A 17,500-nucleotide genomic window follows, 5' to 3' on the forward strand; every position below is an offset into this window, starting at 1 on the left:
GACGCCACGCTGCCCGCCGCCGCGCACCACCCGGCCATCGTGGGCACCTAGAGCTGCGTGTGTGTGTGTGGGGGGGCTGGACTTGGCAATAAGGAGTTTTTTCTTTCTTTTTTTACAGAGTTTTTCATGCTGTAACAGACAGCTCCCCCACCCCCCCAGGTTCTAGGGGGTGAAATGTGGGCCTTTGGTCCCGTGGGGGGCCTTTGCTTACAGATGCTGGAAGGAGATGCAGAGGTGGTCACTGGGAGGACGGGGAGCGGCGCTGGTTCTCCTGCAGAGGAATGTAAGAGCAATAAGTAGAGCTGGGAACTGAGTGGCGGCCATGTTGAGTGTTTCTGTACCCCATCACATGCACACTGGACAATCAATGACGATGCTGTGAATCCCCCCCCCCCCCCCCCCCCCACCACACGCACACACCTGCTGCGTCGCCAACACGCACCCCTCCCCCCGTAGAAATGGTCTCCTTCGTTCCTCGTGCATGGGCGTCTCACTGACGCCGGGTTTGTTTTTCCTTTTCGTGAATTTTACTGAAAACTAAATGCTGACGTTTTCCAAAGTGTAGAAACAAGCTGTGTGTGTGTGTGTGTGTGTGTGTGTGTGTGTGCTGCCGTTGCAGTGCTGAAATCTTCGCTTATTATTGGTTTGGTTTTAATTTAAATAAAGTTTCTTCCTCTCGATGTGTTTGAATTATAATGACCTAGGAGCATCAGTAAATAACTCACACGCAGATTCACATCATGAAACAGGAAGTCAGTCCTCTGATTTAATGCAGTTGTTTCAAACTCTAAATCAATTTTCCAAATTGTAATATCAATACTTTGAAAGTTATGCAGATTCCTGTGTTGAACAGTTAATGTGTCCGTATCAAACTGATGGATCAACTATAAACAGAATATTTTGAGGAAATAATCAGTTTGAGGTGAAACAAAGCTCAACCCTGATCAGAATCATCTGCTGTTGCCCCCCCTCTCTAGAGACAAATGGGGCCATGAAAGGTACAATGTAAAGGACTGTTAATCTGGGAAAACATGGCGTTCATAAAAATGGGCCCTTGCTGTGCAAGCTTGGTTCCGGTTGCCAAATCAAGTGAAAAAGCAGTAAATAAGGGTGAGGTGCTGGTTCTGGAAGGTTTTATGTTTAATAGTCTCACAGAACAAGATGTTAATGTTGCATAATTCAACTGTGTTGATCGAATACGGGCTTTATATCGAAGCAGATTAAAGATTCCAGTTCGCTTTCAAACCTTGTGTTCCAATTAGGTTCTGGTGAAGATCTTAACTTGGTCAAGATCTTCAAGGATTCACACATTTGGGCTCTTTGATCAGATTTGAAAAGATTGTGTGATACGGGTCAGACATCACCTGCTCCTCTTCAGCTCTTTCTGCCACTTCAATTCTACAAGTAAATATAGCAATGAAATTAAATATTCACACACACCGCATCAACTTGTTTGCACAAATGAACGTACACTCGCTTCTGATTAGCAGTGGTCTGTCATGCCACATATACTGGAGGTACTGTAGAAGTTTGTAAAGTACACACTTATTTGGCAGCCAGAAGTGAGGGTGGTTGTTGTTGAGAGCTCCACCCGGTGCTCTTAGGGTGGGTCGTAGAAAATGGCCCCTGAGGTCAATGTTTAAAATTGTCAGGTAAAAAAAAAAATAATAATAACAAAGTCCTGGAGAATCATGCCGTGGATGTTAAACAGATGTTCTCACTTCACTGGTCGACATGGGTGTGTTTTTCAGGCCCCAGACTGAAAACATGGAGAATATTCTGCCTGGAAGTGAAGGAGAGAAATTAAAGAAAGCTTACTAGTTCTCAGGATTAAAACATTTTGAACCGCTTTTCTGGAAATATCTCCTGAAGAATGAAAACAAACCCTTAAACCCCTCGTTGCTATGAATGAAAAACCAACACGTAGAAAACATGGACAAGAAATATATACTGTATATAGGTAGTTTCTTATTTATACATGTTTAATAGATTGCTGTATACGACTTTTTGACTTTTCTTCCTATTTTTAATCGCGAAATCTTCCCGTTAATCATTTAATGATGCGATGAATTATTTAACGGTTTCTGTATTTAACTCAAAATTCAATAGAAGAATCTTTGTCACACAACACACCACTACAACACACACACACACACACACACACACACTTCAGGTGGTGCTGGTGAAGTGGTTCCTCTGCATTGAACCGTCCTGGCTTGTTCTTCCTCGGGAGCAGCCAGGAGCAGTGGGCAGCGTTCAACTACGCCCGGGCACCTGGTTCCATACGTCCATCACTGGTCACACCAGGGTGTTGTGCAAGTTTTGGGTGGGGGTCCTTACTGACGTCACATGGAGGAAACCCCATGTGAGCACAGGGAGAACATGAAAAATTCCACACAGAAAGGTTCCTAATTGGGAGATAACCTGCCAGAGCACGGTGCCAACCTTCTTGCTTGCATAAACTCACATCTCAGAATTCAAACCAATTTGAATCTAGAAACAGGCAAAGCCTTTGAAGGCAACGTTACATTTTCTGTGAAAACCACGCCCGTGAGCTTTATTTATGTATTGACAGTATAACGATACAAAACAGTTAATCAAACATAGAAATAATCAAATTCACTTTGTTTTTGTTTTGAATTACTATAGAGATGCAGTTTACAACAACAAACAGGATTGTATTAACAAGAGAAAACAAAAACACAGATAAATACAAAAGTAAACACGGGTAAATAAGTAAAATAAAAAAAAGAAAACAGATAAATTCAAATATAAAAAAGAAAATTTAACATTTTTGTTTGTGTTGCCGTCACTCACTTCTGGCGTCACTTCCTGCTCACGCGGTCGTCGCTGATTGGCTGCCAGTCTGCACGTCGTGCGTCACCCGGAAGTGAAAGCGGCGTCTGGGGCTCAGGCTGATGTTCCTGTGGAGGCAGACGGAGTGTGGAGCTTTGTGCCGAAATGGAGACTTTAAGCAGGCTCAAGCAGTTCGACGCTTACCCCAAAACCCTGGAGGACTTCAGGATCAAGACCTGGGGCGGAGCCACCGGTTAGTAGCTGCGGGAAGAGACGGGAGTGGCGGACCCCGCCATTCATAGCGAACACCTGGTGGACAACCAGCTGCTGAATACACATTCTGCAACACTTGGAATGTGTATCATTCTAAAACACTCTAATACACATTCTATAACACTGTAATACACATTCTATAACACTGACATTACACCTTGAATGTGTAATAAAAAAATCTCAGTAAGTGATGTTCAAAAAGTCAGAAAGAAGTGAAGTTTTAAAAGGAGATCTGGATGAAGAAGTGAAGTATTACTTTGTCCTTCACTCGTTTCTTCGTTGACTTAAGCAGAAGGTTCCACACAAAACCCATTGACAATACGGGGGGTGCAGGCAAACGTTAACATTACCTAAAATGACAACAGAAATGTTGAAAAGATAAATATTCAAGTTTACCTGAAATGTTCTCTCTCCCTAGTGACCCTCATCAGTGGTCTGATCATGTTGATCCTCTTCTTCTCAGAACTGCAGTACTATCTGACAAAGGAGGTGAGGTCCCTGCGTGGAAGTATTGATGAGGATGGAAGTATTGATGAGGATGGGGGTATTGATGTGGATGGAAGTATTGATTAGCTGATTTTTCGGTGACTGTGTCTTTTACCCTGCTTTGTAACCTTTCATCGTCCTCCTTCCTTCCTCTTCCTTTTTTGTTGAAATGGGTCAAGTTCTCATTACCAAGTGGACGTGGGTTTGAGTCCACTGTAACCTGTCATTTCCCTTTCATTTGATTAAGTATTTTATCCGGGGAGGGGGGGTCTTTGAATTTATTCTTCTTGGCTCTTGTACGATGTGTTTTTCATGCGTCATGTGAAGCTTTCTGAAATGCCCTTGTGTCTGAAATGTGAGATGACTCAACACCACCTCAACTTCAAAGATGGTCCGATGTGGTTTTGGTTCTTTTTTGAAGATGCTTTTTGGCTTGTCAACTGATCAGAGACGTCTTGGATGTCCCTAACTTCTGCCGTGTCCTCAGGTCCACCCGGAACTCTACGTGGACACGTCGCGAGGTGACAAACTGAAAATCAACATCGACGTGGTCTTCCCCCACATGCCCTGTGCCTGTACGTAGAGCCACGCCCTCTCTCGCTCTCGTTTCCTTTTCCTGTTTTCTCTCATGCCTGTTTTTTAAATTCTGCTAGTGGAGAGCAGTGATACCCAGTGGAGAACACCACATGACTCTGCTGCTGTCATGGCCTTTGTCTTCATGTTTTAAACCCAGAACAGTGTCCTTTTGGGGGGTCTGGGTGGATGGCAGGGTACTTTGCGTTCGTATGAGGATTGAAACATGCGTGGAATTGTGGAGATAGAAAAAATAGTTTGAGCACATGCAAATACAGCTGTTCTCTGGCTCTCTCAGATCTCAGTATAGATGCCATGGACGTCGCTGGGGAGCAGCAGCTGGATGTGGAGCACAACCTCTTCAAGCAGCGTCTGGACAAGGATATGCGCCCTGTCACCACTGAGGCCGAGAAGCACGGTAACCTCTGACCCTGAGACAGCTTGTTGCAAGGGAGGCACATGCAAGAGGTTAACAGGGGTCAACCGCGTGTGCGTGTGCGTGTGCGTGTGCGTGTGCGTGTGTGTGTGTGTGTGTGTGTGTGTGTGTTTGTGTGTAGAGTTGGGCAAGGAGGATGAAGGTGATGTGTTCGATCCCAGTAAGTTGGATCCAGACCGATGTGAGAGCTGCTACGGAGCCGAGACAGAAGACCTCAAGTAAGAGTCTGCTGCTCTGTCTCTTTGTCGCTCTCTCTCTCCGACTGCATTGTTCCGTCCGTGACTGTCTGTCTGTCGTTCCCAACATTGTCTCTCTAACTTGTTTCGCTGGTGTTTTTTTATTGTCTTTTAGAGCAAATTGTCATAAAATCGAGGCCTAATTTAAATGTGTTGTTCAAAAAAATTGTTTTGACCTAAAATACTCAATACTGATGTGACGGTTAATCAATTTTAGAGTTTTATTGGGAAAAACTTGTCTTACGTCTGAAGCTCAGATTCTGTAACATGGAGATTAGGGTTCATACGGGCATAAAAGCTGTGGCGTTGCAGGTGCTGCAACAGCTGTGAGGACGTGCGCGAGGCGTACCGCCGCCGGGGCTGGGCCTTCAAGACGCCCGACAGCATCGAGCAATGCCGGAGGGAAGGCTTCACCCAGAGGATGCAGGAGCAGAAGAATGAGGGCTGCAGGGTCTATGGCCTCCTGGAGGTCAACAAGGTGCCACTTCATCAGAGGGAATACAATAGTATACAGGGTTGAAATATTTTACTGGATTTAAATATTATATACTGCACTAATAGCATGCTGGATGATACCAGATTAAAATGGGGCACTGGGTCAAAATAATGTACTGGATAAAATATAAAAATAGCCAGTTTAATACATGATACTAGATTGAAATATTCCTCTCCTCCTTTCTTCTCTCTGTATCAGGTTGCTGGAAATTTCCACTTTGCTCCTGGGAAAAGTTTCCAGCAATCACACGTCCACGGTGAGTCCACCCCCCCCCCCCCCAGCCACGTGTGTACGTGTGTGTGTGGGACTTTCCGTCTTTTACCATCTGGAGCGACCGGTTTCACTTCCTGTTGAACCGGCCTCAGCCAATCAGACAACGGCAAAGCAAGACTTGGAACGATCCCAATACAAACCATTCGAAGCATCGTTTCCTGCCCTGGAGCACTAGTTAACCTGAGTCAGGTCCCTAAAAACAATAAGCTCCTGACACGTAAGTAGGTAGGAGGGCACTTTATTCAAATGAAGGCGTTCCAGCAGCTCACATCAATAAGTACATCAACAAAATAAAGTCACAATAGAATAGACCTGTGAAACATTATACAGAGTGAGAACAGTCCAGTACTGTTTAACATCCCCAGCCTGACTCTGATCACCCCGATGCAGCGGCCGCAGAAGGAGTGGTGCACTCTTATTGCAGCAGGCAGTGATGATGTCCTCCAGCGCTCCTTAGTGAAACATGCTTGTAATAGTCTGTTGCTTAAGAGAAGCTCAATGCTCTGCCACAGTGTTGGGGATGGGAGCGATCGTCCATGATGGCCAGGAGTTTAGCCCTTTGTGTCTAGGGTGACACTCAGGACAGAAGCAGCTTGTTCGGCCTCGCTGATGCTGCCCCCAGCATACCACCGCAGACAGCACTGCACTTGCCACCACAGACTGGTAAAACATGTTCAGCAGAGTCCTGCACACGCCAAAGGACCTCAGCCTCCTCAGGAAATAATGCCGGCTCTGGCCCTTATTGTGCAGGACATCTGTGTTACCAGTCCAGTCCAGATTATTGTCCAAGTGCACCCCCAGGGACTTGTGGGTCTGGACCACCTCCATGTTCTCTCCCCGGATGGAAACAGGAGACAGGGGGATCCCAGTCCTCCTAAAGTCCACCACCATCTCCCTTGTCTTGCTGATGTTGAGTAGCAGATGGTTCTGCTTGCACCACTCAACACAACTGTCCACCAGTCCTCTGTACTCAGTTGCCTGGCCTCCAATGACACATCCCACAAGAGCAGAATCCCACAAGAATGTCCTGTTGGTCAGTTAGTTGGTAATCCTGGAAACAATGGGGGAGTCCACCGGCATCCATAGCAGCTTATCCGCAAGTTGTAAGGGCTGTATGGTGTTAAATGCACTGGAGGAAGTCAAAGAACAACACCCTCACAGTTCTGGCAGCCGTATCTAAATGGGAGTGGGCTCTGTGTAGCCGGTAGATGATGGCATCATCCATTTCCCACCAATGTCTGCCTGGTATGCAAACTGCAGGGGGTCCAAGGATGTCTTCACCTGGGGCCTCACGTGTGCTACCACCAGTCTTTCCATGATCTTCGTAATGTGGGATGTCAAGGCTACCAGTCTATAGTCATTCAGAACACCGGGGTTCCTTTTCTTTGGTACCGCTTCCAGGCGAGATGTTTTCCCTGCTGACGGGACCTTTTCCAGACTGAGGCTCAGGTTAAAGAGGTGCTGAAGGGGGGAGGAGGAGGACAGAGTGGAGAGTCGTTGGTGGAGCTGGGGGGAGGGAGACAAACCTGTTGAAGAACTGTTTCAACCTGTTGGCCCTTTCCAGATCCCCAACCCGTTGCAGGTCGTTAGTCTGCTTGTAGCCGTCGGTCTTCCTCACACCGCTCCACAGCTCTTGTGTTGTCCTGCAGGGTGTCCTCCATCTTCTGCCGTAGGTGTCCCTGCTCTTCTTCAGCCTGTCCTTCAGCTTCATCTGACCCGCTTCAGTTCTTTCTTGTCACCAGACCCGAAAGCTGTCTTCCTGTCATTGACGAGGGCCTTTAGGTCACTATTAATCCAAGGCTTGTTGTTGGGAAAACACTGCACTCTCCTAGTAGCTACAGTATTCTCCACACAGTAGTTAGTGTAGTCCAAGATGCAACGTGTCTGTCATTTCAAAACTGTCCTGCAGAGCCTCATCAGCCTCCTGTGTCCATCCCTCATGGGGCACTTCACAAACTGGGAGAACATTGCAGGTGTTTTTGTAGGCGTGCATAGTCTCACACGCTGTCTCCATGTCAGCAGAGGGTGGAATGTTTGCGACCACAACAATAACATGTGAGAACTCACGCGGCAAATACCATGGGCGGAGTCCTACGGACCAAAAGTTCCATGTCTGGGACATGGAACATGTCATGGGACATATTCACGTGAATATGGTCAGGATTGCGCCATCTGTTGTGGCAACTCCCCCACTTGGCTTTTTGCCGTTGTTGTTGACGGTGAATCCTGTCTGGAAGCCTTCGATGGTGGTGTTTGCATCAGGGAATAACCTCCTGCAGCCATGTCTCCGTGAAACACATAAGTTCACGGTGCTCCCTCGGTTTCCTCACCAGTACCGTGAGCTCCTCCATCTTATTGTCCGGAGATCTCACGTTGCCTATGACAATAGAAGGAAGATACGGTTTAAGTCTCCTTTTCTTCATCCATCGCGTCGCCCCTGCTCTGCCTCCTGGTGCCATCGCCGTATTTCCTCCAGTACAGCACAAACAGACAGGAACCTGCGCTAGGGACAAAAAAAATGTTTTTGATCAATTTAAATTAATTCACATTTTAAGAAAGGAAACAAACCCTTTCTGCAGCTTGTGCAGAAAACATTTCAGTATTTTATCTTGTTTTTCCCATATTTATCTTTGTATATGTTCAAAGCCCCATGTGAGAGAATCCAATCTAAGAATCCTAAATCTGACTTTGATTTTGTCGATAAAATTCATAATCACAATGTCATCTATGATTTAACTTAATGATGATACACATTATTGATAATGTCCCCCAGCTCTAATCACTCTAACCATCTTTGTCATCACTGTGGCCTCCACCTGCCTCTACTCCCACCTGCCCTCCGCCTCCACCTGCCCCCACCCATCTGACTCCACCCCTCCCTGCATCAACCTAGTGCTGGGCCAGTCGGCCTACAATTGGTTTTGCTAAAAAATATATTCACAAGATTAATACACTATCTTATCTTATCACCCAATACCCCACCCAATCACCCCACCGATCAGCCGCAACATTAAAACCCCTGCAGCTGTCAAGGGGTGGGATATATGAGGCATCAGGTGAAGGGTGAGTTGTTGATGTGTTGAAGCAGCGTAAGGATCTGAGCCACTTTGACAAGGAGCACATTGTGATGCTGGACGACTGGGTCAGAGCATCTCCACAAGCACAGGTCTTGTGGCTGTTCCCGCTCTGCAGTGGATACTACCAAGTGTCCAAGGAAGGACGAGCGCTGAACCGGTGACAGGGTCACGGGGCCCAAGGCTCATTGATGCACGTGGGGAGCCAGGTCTAGTCCATCTGGTTCGATGCCACAGAAGAGCTACTGCAGCACAAAGTGTTGAAACAGTGAATGTTGCTGTGATAGAAAGGTGTAGAACACACAGTGCATGGCAGCTTGCTGCGTATGGGAGCTCACAGTGTCCATGCTGACCCCTGTCCACCCCTGAAAGCACCTACAATGGACACATGAGCATCACACCTGGACCATGGAGCAATGGAAGAAGGTGGAGGTCTGATGAATCACATTTTCTTCTACATTGTGTGGATGGATGGGCTTAGGGTCCGATCCGATGGAGCATCTGTGGGATGTGCTGGAACAACAAGCCTGATCCATGGGGGCCCCACCTCCAACTTCTAGGACTTAAAGGATACCACAGGACACCTTCAGAGTCTTATGGAGTCCATGCCTCCACATCACAGCTGTTTTAGAGACACGAGGGGGAGCTACACAATATTAGTGTTATTAGTGGTGATTTAATGTTCTGGCTGATCGGTGTATATTAGATAGAATTGTGGCAAACTAATGGTAAATTGTGCTCAATTTCACAGACCTATACACACAGTCAGGACGAAACGTTCTCATCACAAACAGCGACATTTCATCCGGTGTTTTATGTTTACATCCAACGCACAACGTAGAGGAACGCATCATGTCATGTGTTCCTGCTGCTGATTCCAGCTCCGTTGCCATTGCAACAAACCGTACAGTCTGCTCGGCGGAACATAGGAACGTAACTCATTTGGGGTGGGCAAATTGTGAATTACGTGGAAGGAGACAGATTTCATGTCCCGTGGCGCAATTTTCATGGCCGTGAATTTGGAAGGACCCAAGACATGACATAATAAACTCCCAAAAGGCTGGAGGTGCAGTGCAGGGCCTGTCCACCAGGGGCAGCAGAGGCCGTGCCCAGCACTACGACCTCCACCTCCTGTAGCGTGTGGCTGTTCCTGTCAACTTGCATCAGTGTGGTGACTTCTCTCTCTTCTTTCCGCAGTGCACGCTGTGGAAAGTAAGTCCATCTTTCTTTCAAGAGTTTAGTAAAAGTGTTGGCTGGTCGCCTACAACGCTTTGCTGTGCAGGCCGCTCGTCGTCTCCATGGAAACTGGTGAAGTCGTTTGCTAGCTCGTAGCTTTCCCTTACACATATCACTGGACTGTGTTAGCACACACGTCTTTCCATAGTTTCCATTGGTCAGTCGGTTGAACAACCGGCTGTCGGAAGGAGGGATGGAGAGATGATTGGAGGAGTGCAGGTGGAGTTGCAGTCCCACACGGCACCATCTCTCCCCCGCGTTTCCACCTCTCACAGCGTTGCCATGGAGACGCTAAACAAAGCATTTGTAAAGTGTTACCAAAAACCCCACCCCGCGTGCTGAACCGACCCCTGTGTTCATCTGTCATTGGCAACAGATAACCAATAAATTGATCATTCTAATTTCTATTTCATCTGTTTTGTTTATGTTGATTTATTTCTGAGTTGGTTATTTGTTGGAACTCATCCTCACCTCATTTCCTGTGTTATGAACATGTAATAATAACACTCTCCTGTGGAAACAGCATCCTCACTAATGTTGTTTTTCTGTCTTTCTGGTGTTTAGTCCACGACCTGCAGAGTTTCGGCCTGGACAACGTGAGTACCACACACAGTCACTGCCGTCACAAGCACTCATTGTTGGACATTCTGTCATTCCTATTAAATCAAGGTAAAGTTGAACTATTGGTCGACCCCTTGGTGGTCCCCGGACCCCACCTTGAGAACCACTGTCCAAGGGTCTCATAACTGGCTGCACACAAATATTGTTTTTGCATTGAGACTAGAAACATTCTTCAGATAAATTCTTCCGGCCAAATTTCATTTTAGCAATCTGAATCCCAATATGCACGTGATGGTTGTTACTTGCCTTATTTTGGAAACAGAAATATTTTACTAAGTGTTTTTTGACAAGGTGAACTGATGAGCCACTTTATCTGCTGCCCCCCCCCCCCGGAGATTATTTCAAACTTCTTTAATACCCTGTCTGGCGTACTGAATTAACAGTCTGGGTCACTATGGGATATCAGAACAGCGCTGTGTGTCCATAGATCAACATGACGCACCTGATCAAGCACCTGTCGTTCGGTGAGGACTACCCCGGCATCGTCAATCCCCTGGACGGGACGGACGTCTCCGCCCCCCAAGGTAAGTACGGGAACCCCGAACATCAACTCCATCCCATTTCGGACGTTTCGCCGCCTCGTAAAGCCTAAACCAGGAAGGCATGGAGCGCCGTTTGCTGGTGTGCTCACCGTAAGCTTCTAGCCGTGACCTACCATCTCCTTTAATCTCCTTTTAAACTTTTAATCCAACTTATGTTCTCCAGCCACTGCTGGTAAGGCTGGTCACAATGATGTCATTTTAGTACCATTCAAATAATTGATCATAGTGTCATCTTACAAGAGTAATAAGACGCGTTGCAGGCATTCAAGGATTGGCACGTACAAATTCAGCTCTGAAGTTAATTTGCCTCAACTCACGCCGATGGAAACTCACAAATTCACATTCTGTTTATTGCAACATTTAAAACATTGGTTTAAAATCCCCTTTCAATTTGGATGGGAACACAATTGTAAAATGTCACAAAAAGATAAGATAGTGATCTGATAATGACTTAATAGTTGTCTCAATCATTTCCTTACCCATTTGTGGTTTTCTTAAAATTATTCTGTCCATGAAAATAAAATTTGTCTACTCTGCCTAAACACTTGATCATTGAAGGAGATCAAACTGAGTATGAAACTCTCACAAAACATGTCTCTGTAGAAGTAGCTGTTTCAAATCTGAAGCTTTATTGACAAAGTGGAGGTGAACAGAACAGTTTCTCAGCAGCGGATTCCCATCCCGATGGCCATGAACGTCCCGAACGTCCCGCCGCTCTGCATCATGGTCTTCCCCACGCCGCCCATCAGCTCCCGGCCGCGCATTCCGATCCTAGAGAGAGGGAGGGAGGAGCCCGACCAATACAATAGTCTGATCAGTGACCCTCCAAGCACTGACCATCAGTAGAGACAACAGGGCGATACGGAAACATTTAAAAGATCAAACTATTCTATTCATTCAGAAGAGCTTTGTCCGACTGTCACATAATGTGGCAATCGATACTGGATCAATTTGAAAAGTTCTGACTTCAATCAGCCGGCTTGACTCCCAGTGACCCAAAAACAAGGACTTGCTGTTTTTTTTTTTAAGGCCAGTTTTCTATTGATTACACTGAAAGCCCTGAGCAACACCAACTTTTAAAAACCGTTGTCAAGACAAACCACGGTTGTCGGGTTCCAATTTTATAATTGCGTGATAATGGTCCGATATAATTATGATCCATATTTAAATATTCTCACTTGTTAGCAACACACCAGGACAACTCATTTTCCTTGGAAGTTTCTCAGTTATATTGCACCTTATTTATTTATTTATTTTAAACACACAAATGACCGACAATCTGTTCGATCCCTGGATCAACACACTTATCCCCTCACACTCCTGATGGCTGCGTCCTTCCATGTTGGAATAAGTCATTTGCTTTGGATAAAAGCATCTGCTAAACGATAATGTAAAAAGAGACAAAAAAGATGAAACCCAATCACTTACATAATGTTTGGGCTTTAAAGCCATTTCCACCTCGACATCATACCGACACCATAACCCTGCTCTGCTGTGGGGGTGGAATTATTGATTGAATAACAACAGGTAACCACTCAAATCAAGTGATTATGTTAAGGGAAACTTCCGTTCTATATTATAAAATAAAAATCAGGATTTAGACTTCTGGATGAAGATGTTGTGATGATTACAAAGTTCTCTGCACTCAACTTATTTTACTGTCATTTCAAGAATTAGATCAATCTCATTCATCGGATATAAGGGACGTGAATCAAATGTGAACAAAGCATATTCAGTTGCGACTTTATGACTTGACGGCATAGAACCCCACCCTGCGCGCTTAGTGCCTTGTTCCGCAACAGCAGGCTCTAGTTACCTCAGACAGGAAAAGGTTCCGAACATGGCTCCGGCGGCCATTCCGACTGCGAAGCCCATCATGAAACCCATCTTGACCCGGTCAAAGCAGCTGGGCTGGGCCTGGCCGTACGGTCCTACCGCCACTGGCATCTGGACGCAGATCAGACAAAGACCCTCAACTGTCGTACGACATGCACACCACAAAGACAAACACACCTTACTTTAAAATAAATACCGACCACTGGACTTGATGTGTCAGCAATTCTGTCACGTCATGTCATTTTAACCAGCAACATACAGAAATCACAATATGCATCATTACAATAGTAAAACGACATTCACTTTAAAAAGACAGCACACAACATTTATCAGCTTATAATCCTCATAGTTAATACTTTTGGATTAGACTGACGATTTTCCTCTGCTTTCAGATTCTGTTCATTTGGCAAAGTGCGTTTCCATTTATGACGAATCTGACTGTATCGTTCAGTGCACTGACTAACGAAGAGCCTGGGGAACTGAACCGCGGGCTCAACTAACTGTGTGTAAATGGGATCATCTACATAGAATGAGCTTTGTGCACATCAGCCCCTGACAGAGCCCGCGCTTGTCCAGCTTCCCTGGCTGCAAACACAACTCTGTCCTCTGACTGCGGGCAGGTTTGTTGTGTTAGCTTAGCTTGTTAGCATGGCCTTGAGAGGCCGACCGGGGATTTTATTTGAAATTTAATTTGATCCTTTTTCAAAACTCGAAGCTCCCACCTCGGCGTGTGTCGCTGGGAGTGCGGTGCGTCTGGTCGCAGCGAGGTCGGCGTGTCGAGGGTTCGGGAGAGCGGTCTGCTGCGCGCGTCCGATCAGTGCGCCTCCATTACTGTGAAGGCGGAAGTGGTGGCTCGGGGGGCCGGAAGGGGAGGGGCGTGGGCACGGAAGTAGATCCGTGTTGTGATTCTATTTCTGTTTCCCAAAGCAGAGAATCATCATCATCATCATCATGATCATCATCATCATGATTATCATCATGATCATGATCATCATCATCATCATCATGATTATCATCATGATCATGATCATCATCATCATCATCATGATTATCATCATGATGTTAATCAAGAGATGAGGGGGTCATCTAAAGGTTGCTGGTTGGATCCCAGGCTCCTCCTGCTAGCATGCTGTAGTGTCCTTGAGCAAGACACTTAACCCCTCATTGCTCCTGATGGCTGCGTCCATCGGTGTTTGAACAATTGTAAGTCGCTTTGGATAAAAGCGTCTGATCAATGACTAAATGTAATGTAATGTAGATGAGCGTCCAATTAGCCACATGACAATGATCTCATGTTTCATTATGAACCAAAAAGAATGTTGCTGCAAGAGAGGAAGCACCGGCAGCAAATACTGGTACATTTAAAGACCCATTCTACTCAAATACTGGTACATTTAAAGACCCATTCTACTCAAATACTGGTACATTTAAAGACCCATTCTACTCAAATACTGGTACATTTAAAGGTCCATTCTACTCAAATACTGGTACATTTAAAGGTCCATTCTACTCAAATACTGGTACATTTAAAGGTCCATTCTACTCAAATACTGGTACATTTAAAGACCCATTCTACTCAAATACTGGTACATTTAAAGGTCCATTCAACCCAAATACTGGTACATTCTACTCAAATACTGGTACATTTAAAGACCCATTCTACTCAAATACTGGTACATTTAAAGATCCATTCTACTCAAATACTGGTACATTTAAAGATTCATTCCACCCAAATACTGGTACATTCTACTCAAATACTGGTACATTTAAAGGTCCATTCTACTCAAATACTGGTACATTTAAAGGTCCCTTCCACCCAAATACTGGTACATTCTACTCAAATACTGGTACATTTAAAGACCCATTCTACTCAAATACTGGTACATTTAAAGATCCATTCTACTCAAATACTGGTACATTTAAAGGTCCATTCTACTCAAATACTGGTACATTTAAAGGTCCATTCCACCCAAATACTGGTACATTCTACTCAAATACTGGTACATTTAAAGATCCATTCCACTCAAATACTGGTACATTTAAAGGTCCATTCCACCCAAATACTGGTACATTCTACTCAAATACTGGTACATTTAAAGATCCATTCTACTCAAATACTGGTACATTAAAGACCCATTCTACTCAAATACTGGTACATTTAAAGGTCCATTCCACCCAAATACTGGTACATTTAAAGGTCCACTCCACCCAAATACTGGTACATTCTACTCAAATACTGGTACATTTAAAGATCCATTCCACTCAAATACTGGTACATTTAAAGGTCCATTCCACCCAAATACTGGTACATTCTACTCAAATACTGGTACATTTAAAGATCCATTCCACTCAAATACTGGTATATTTAAAGGTCCATTCCACCCAAATACTGGTACATTCTACTCAAATACTGGTACATTTAAAGATCCATTCCACTCAAATACTGGTACATTTAAAGATCCATTCTACTCAAATACTGGTACATTTAAAGATCCATTCTACTCAAATACTGGTACATTAAAGACCCATTCTACTCAAATACTGGTACATTTAAAGGTCCATTCCACCCAAATACTGGTACATTTAAAGGTCCACTCCACCCAAATACTGGTACATTCTACTCAAATACTGGTACATTTAAAGATCCATTCCACTCAAATACTGGTACATTTAAAGGTCCATTCCACCCAAATACTGGTACATTCTACTCAAATACTGGTACATTTAAAGATCCATTCCACTCAAATACTGGTATATTTAAAGGTCCATTCCACCCAAATACTGGTACATTCTACTCAAATACTGGTACATTTAAAGATCCATTCCACTCAAATACTGGTACATTTAAAGGTCCATTCCACCCAAATACTGGTACATTCTACTCAAATACTGGTACATTTAAAGATCCATTCCACTCAAATACTGGTACATTTAAAGGTCCATTCCACCCAAATACTGGTACATTCTACTCAAATACTGGTACATTTAAAGATCCATTCCACCCAAATACTGGTAAGTTTAAAGGTCCATTCCACCCAAATACTGGTACATTTAAAGGTCCATTCCACTCAAATTCTACTGGTACTTTTAAAGGTTCATTCCACCCAAATACTAATACCCTTTTAAAGCTTCAATATTGAGGAGATGTGCAAACACAGCCTGACATCAAGGTGTTTTTTTCAACCTTTCATCTTTTTTCTTGTAATGTTATACTGTATTATACATTACTCTAATATCAATATTTTGACAAATCTCAACATTTAAATGTTATTCTTGAAATACAAAAAATTTTTTTTTGTTTTTTTTCTTGATGGCCCTAACACTTTCCTGTATTGAAAGGGAGAGAGTTGAGAGTTGTAATCCGTCATATTTGCTGTTTAATAAAGTAGGGAAGATGATGCTGAGATGAAATATAGAGGGTATACTTTTATTCTGCTTTTAATTCAACACTTTAAGGTTGGTTTCACATTAGTCTGCTTAATTTTCCAAATGCTATTTGTTGTTTGAAGGTATTAAATCTTGTGTGTCATGATGCATGTTGTTAACGCTGCTGCCCTCTCCTCAGCGTCCATGATGTACCAGTACTTTGTGAAGATAGTTCCCACCATTTACGTGAAAACAGATGGAGAGGTGAACCTTTGCTCTTTACAACCACAAGTTTTCTGTTCTGTGCATTTGTAATTCTATCTGTTTCCAAGGGGTATTTCGTATGTATTTGTTTTATAAAGTTATTGTATCTTGCCAAAATGTTTTGTTGTTTATTTTCATAGCTTTTTATTATTAGTGCCTATTTGTTTGATCTCCCCGTCTTAACAGTGGTTATAACCAATATAAATATACACAATGATATCCAAGAAACAAAGTGCTGTTTACCATAGCATGACGTTAACAAAGTCTTTGTCTGAAGGTGGTGAAGACCAACCAGTTCTCCGTCACCAGACATGAGAAGGTGGCCAACGGGCTGATCGGGGACCAGGGTCTGCCAGGGGTCTTCGTGCTGTACGAGCTGTCCCCCATGATGGTCAAACTGACGGAGAAGCACAGGTAGGCAGCACCACAGGGTGTGGCACAGAGAGTGGGGACAGCAGGGTCACTGTTTTTAACTATTAGTTACTGTTGCTGGGTGATGTCATTTTCAAAAACTAACAATATTATCGTATAACGACCATATGGCTGCATATTATCCTGCTTACTACACACTACTTACTAAATAAAAGAATACACTGAGACCAAATGTTGATTTGGAATGATTTTATAACTAGTATGTATGACCAGTTTAAGAACTAGTATGACCAGTTTAATAACTAGTATGACCAGTTTAAGAACTAATATGTCTAGTTGAATAACTAATATGTAAAAAACTAGTATGTGCAGTTTAACAACTAGTATGTAAGGTACAGTTAGTTAGGTCCAGTTTCCAGTTTCATGAGCCAGGAGAAGTGGTTGCCGTGACAATGGTCGCTATTGACACACTATGAAATAATCATCGGGAGTTTTACGCCAAGTCAATATCAATCACAAAATGTGCTCATCAAATCAAAATGCCATCGTAACCATCCAATCATAACCAACCACATCATCATATGCGAGAGGAAACGCCTCTTTTTGTGGAGGCGCCATCA

At 44.1% G+C, this 17,500-nt stretch overlaps 3 protein-coding genes across 5 annotated transcripts in view; 2 read left to right on the plus strand and 1 right to left on the minus strand.

Annotated features, from left to right (window-relative positions):
• Positions 1-680, plus strand: part of blcap (bladder cancer associated protein) — a 3,298-nt gene extending 2,618 nt beyond the window's left edge. For both annotated transcript variants that reach the window (XM_080001652.1, XM_080001653.1), the window contains exon 2: positions 1-680. This exon is cut by the window's left edge. In XM_080001652.1, the coding sequence (XP_079857778.1) occupies positions 1-51 (51 nt within the window). In that variant the 3' untranslated portion in view covers positions 52-680.
• A 2,252-nt stretch (positions 681-2,932) lies between these two features.
• The window catches only part of ergic3 (ERGIC and golgi 3), a 15,866-nt gene continuing 1,298 nt past the window's right edge, over positions 2,933-17,500 (plus strand). The window contains exons 1-11 of the mRNA XM_080000271.1: positions 2,933-3,049; positions 3,488-3,558; positions 4,043-4,130; positions 4,427-4,546; positions 4,686-4,782; positions 5,113-5,278; positions 5,495-5,552; positions 10,444-10,475; positions 10,928-11,024; positions 16,444-16,508; positions 16,786-16,922. Coding sequence (XP_079856397.1) covers positions 2,962-3,049; positions 3,488-3,558; positions 4,043-4,130; positions 4,427-4,546; positions 4,686-4,782; positions 5,113-5,278; positions 5,495-5,552; positions 10,444-10,475; positions 10,928-11,024; positions 16,444-16,508; positions 16,786-16,922 — 1,019 coding nt within the window. The 5' untranslated portion in view covers positions 2,933-2,961. The remainder of the gene's footprint in view (positions 3,050-3,487; positions 3,559-4,042; positions 4,131-4,426; positions 4,547-4,685; positions 4,783-5,112; positions 5,279-5,494; positions 5,553-10,443; positions 10,476-10,927; positions 11,025-16,443; positions 16,509-16,785; positions 16,923-17,500) is intronic.
• Positions 11,652-13,737, minus strand: romo1 (reactive oxygen species modulator 1). Of its 2 annotated transcripts, none has more exons than XM_080000234.1 (3): positions 13,601-13,737; positions 12,859-13,018; positions 11,652-11,813 (listed from the first exon to the last, which is right to left on the minus strand). In XM_080000234.1, the coding sequence occupies exons 2-3, from the start codon at positions 12,987-12,989 to the stop codon at positions 11,705-11,707; spliced, it is 240 nt and encodes a 79-aa protein (XP_079856360.1). In that variant the 5' UTR covers positions 12,990-13,018; positions 13,601-13,737; the 3' UTR covers positions 11,652-11,704. The 2 variants fall into 2 exon arrangements, with proteins under 2 accessions (XP_079856360.1, XP_079856361.1); XM_080000235.1 differs by having other exon boundaries at positions 12,859-12,989; positions 13,601-13,732.

The sequence above is a fragment of the Zeus faber genome (genome assembly GCF_960531495.2).
Source record: "Zeus faber genome assembly, chromosome: 5".
NCBI classification, from domain to species: Eukaryota; Metazoa; Chordata; class Actinopteri; order Zeiformes; family Zeidae; genus Zeus; species Zeus faber.

Bases quoted from the DNA above. Each gene is read 5' to 3' on its own strand.
- romo1 (XM_080000234.1), bottom strand. From the start codon at position 12,989: ATGCCAGTGGCGGTAGGACCGTACGGCCAGGCCCAGCCCAGCTGCTTT. The intron at 11,814-12,858 runs GTAACTAGAGCC...CCCTCTCTCTAG, and splicing joins GGAACCTTTTCCTGTCTGAG to GATCGGAATGCGCGGCCGGG.